General features: G+C 33.4%; 1 protein-coding gene across 1 annotated transcript in view; it reads right to left on the bottom strand.

Annotated features, from left to right (window-relative positions):
- Window positions 1–866, bottom strand: part of LOC132178097 (uncharacterized) — a 4119-nt gene extending 3253 nt beyond the window's left edge. The window contains exon 1 of the mRNA XM_059590553.1: window positions 736–866. Coding sequence (XP_059446536.1) covers window positions 736–866 — 131 coding nt within the window. The remainder of the gene's footprint in view (window positions 1–735) is intronic.
- Window positions 867–1224: the final 358 nt, after the last annotated feature.

The following is a 1224-nucleotide window of genomic DNA, read 5'->3' on the forward strand; positions in this document are numbered from 1 at the left end:
TGTCTTTGTTTCAACTCGCTCATATGTTTTTTGACCATCTCTTTGATTCATCTCGAAATCCCTGTTTACAACATACAACTTGTCTTGAAGTCACCACGCCGTCTACCTGTCTTTTATTACACCAATCTATAGGAATACTAAATCCACAATTTCATCCATACTATAAAAGTTGTATGCCTCTTATTTAGAACCAAACTCAATGCCAAGCTTTGGCGTATAATCAGTAACCACATTTTGATCATTGTTCTTGTTTGGCTCCTCCATATAACTATTCAAAAAATAATTTAAAATGTTTAATATATATATACACACACGGGTCAGTGGCATGGGAAAATCTTTGTTAAAACTTATATATATATATATATATATATATATATATATATATATATATATATATATATATATATATATATACGTGTTATTATTGATATTGTGTGTTAGATAGCATTGAAAAGCCCTCACACTTAACCAAAAAGCCTTGAGTCAAAACCTAAATTTCCACCCTTCTGATTGTACTTTCGAAAATGCTTTCTTTTCTTCCAAAAACCTATAAAACAAAGAGAATACATAAAGGAAATAAAATAGCACAAACTAACAAAATTAAGGAATTAACAAATATAAGTTAACGGCCAAAATATGAATATTTTAGCACTTATCATCTTGCAACACTATATTGCAAAACGATTCGCACACTTACGAGTAAATTAGAATTTCAGAACAGCACACACACCTAACCTAAATCGCGGATCAATACGCCAAGTTGGAGCAAGGAGAGATCCGACTACTGAAGGCAGGAGCCCTGCCAGTTGGGTCTGATAGACAAAAGATCGCTTACCTCTCCAGCATTGACAAAGACTATGAGTCATTCGTCAAAAATGAGGAAGACCCATCAGAAGAATCAACTGGAGAGTGCTAGATTTAGTTGTTGGGTAGTTTTAAATAGGATGGACACTAGGTAGCTAGGCTATGCACTATACTTAGAAGTATGTTTTGTATCCATATGTTTTCCAAAATGAATTTTGAAAGAAAGTGAATTTTTACTCGTACCTCAAATTTTGCAAGATTGGTTTTCGTGCCAGAACCCAATCTACCTTGCTTTGATACCTTCCCTTTTGTTTTGAAAAGATACCTTGATTTGGAATTATTTCCTTTCAAAAAAAAAAAAAAAAAACACACACACGCACCCATGGCCATCTATACGCCTAGAATCCCAAACACATTATG

The sequence above is a fragment of the Corylus avellana genome, chromosome ca4, assembly GCF_901000735.1.
Source record: "Corylus avellana chromosome ca4, CavTom2PMs-1.0".
In the NCBI taxonomy this organism is placed as follows: domain Eukaryota; kingdom Viridiplantae; phylum Streptophyta; class Magnoliopsida; order Fagales; family Betulaceae; genus Corylus; species Corylus avellana.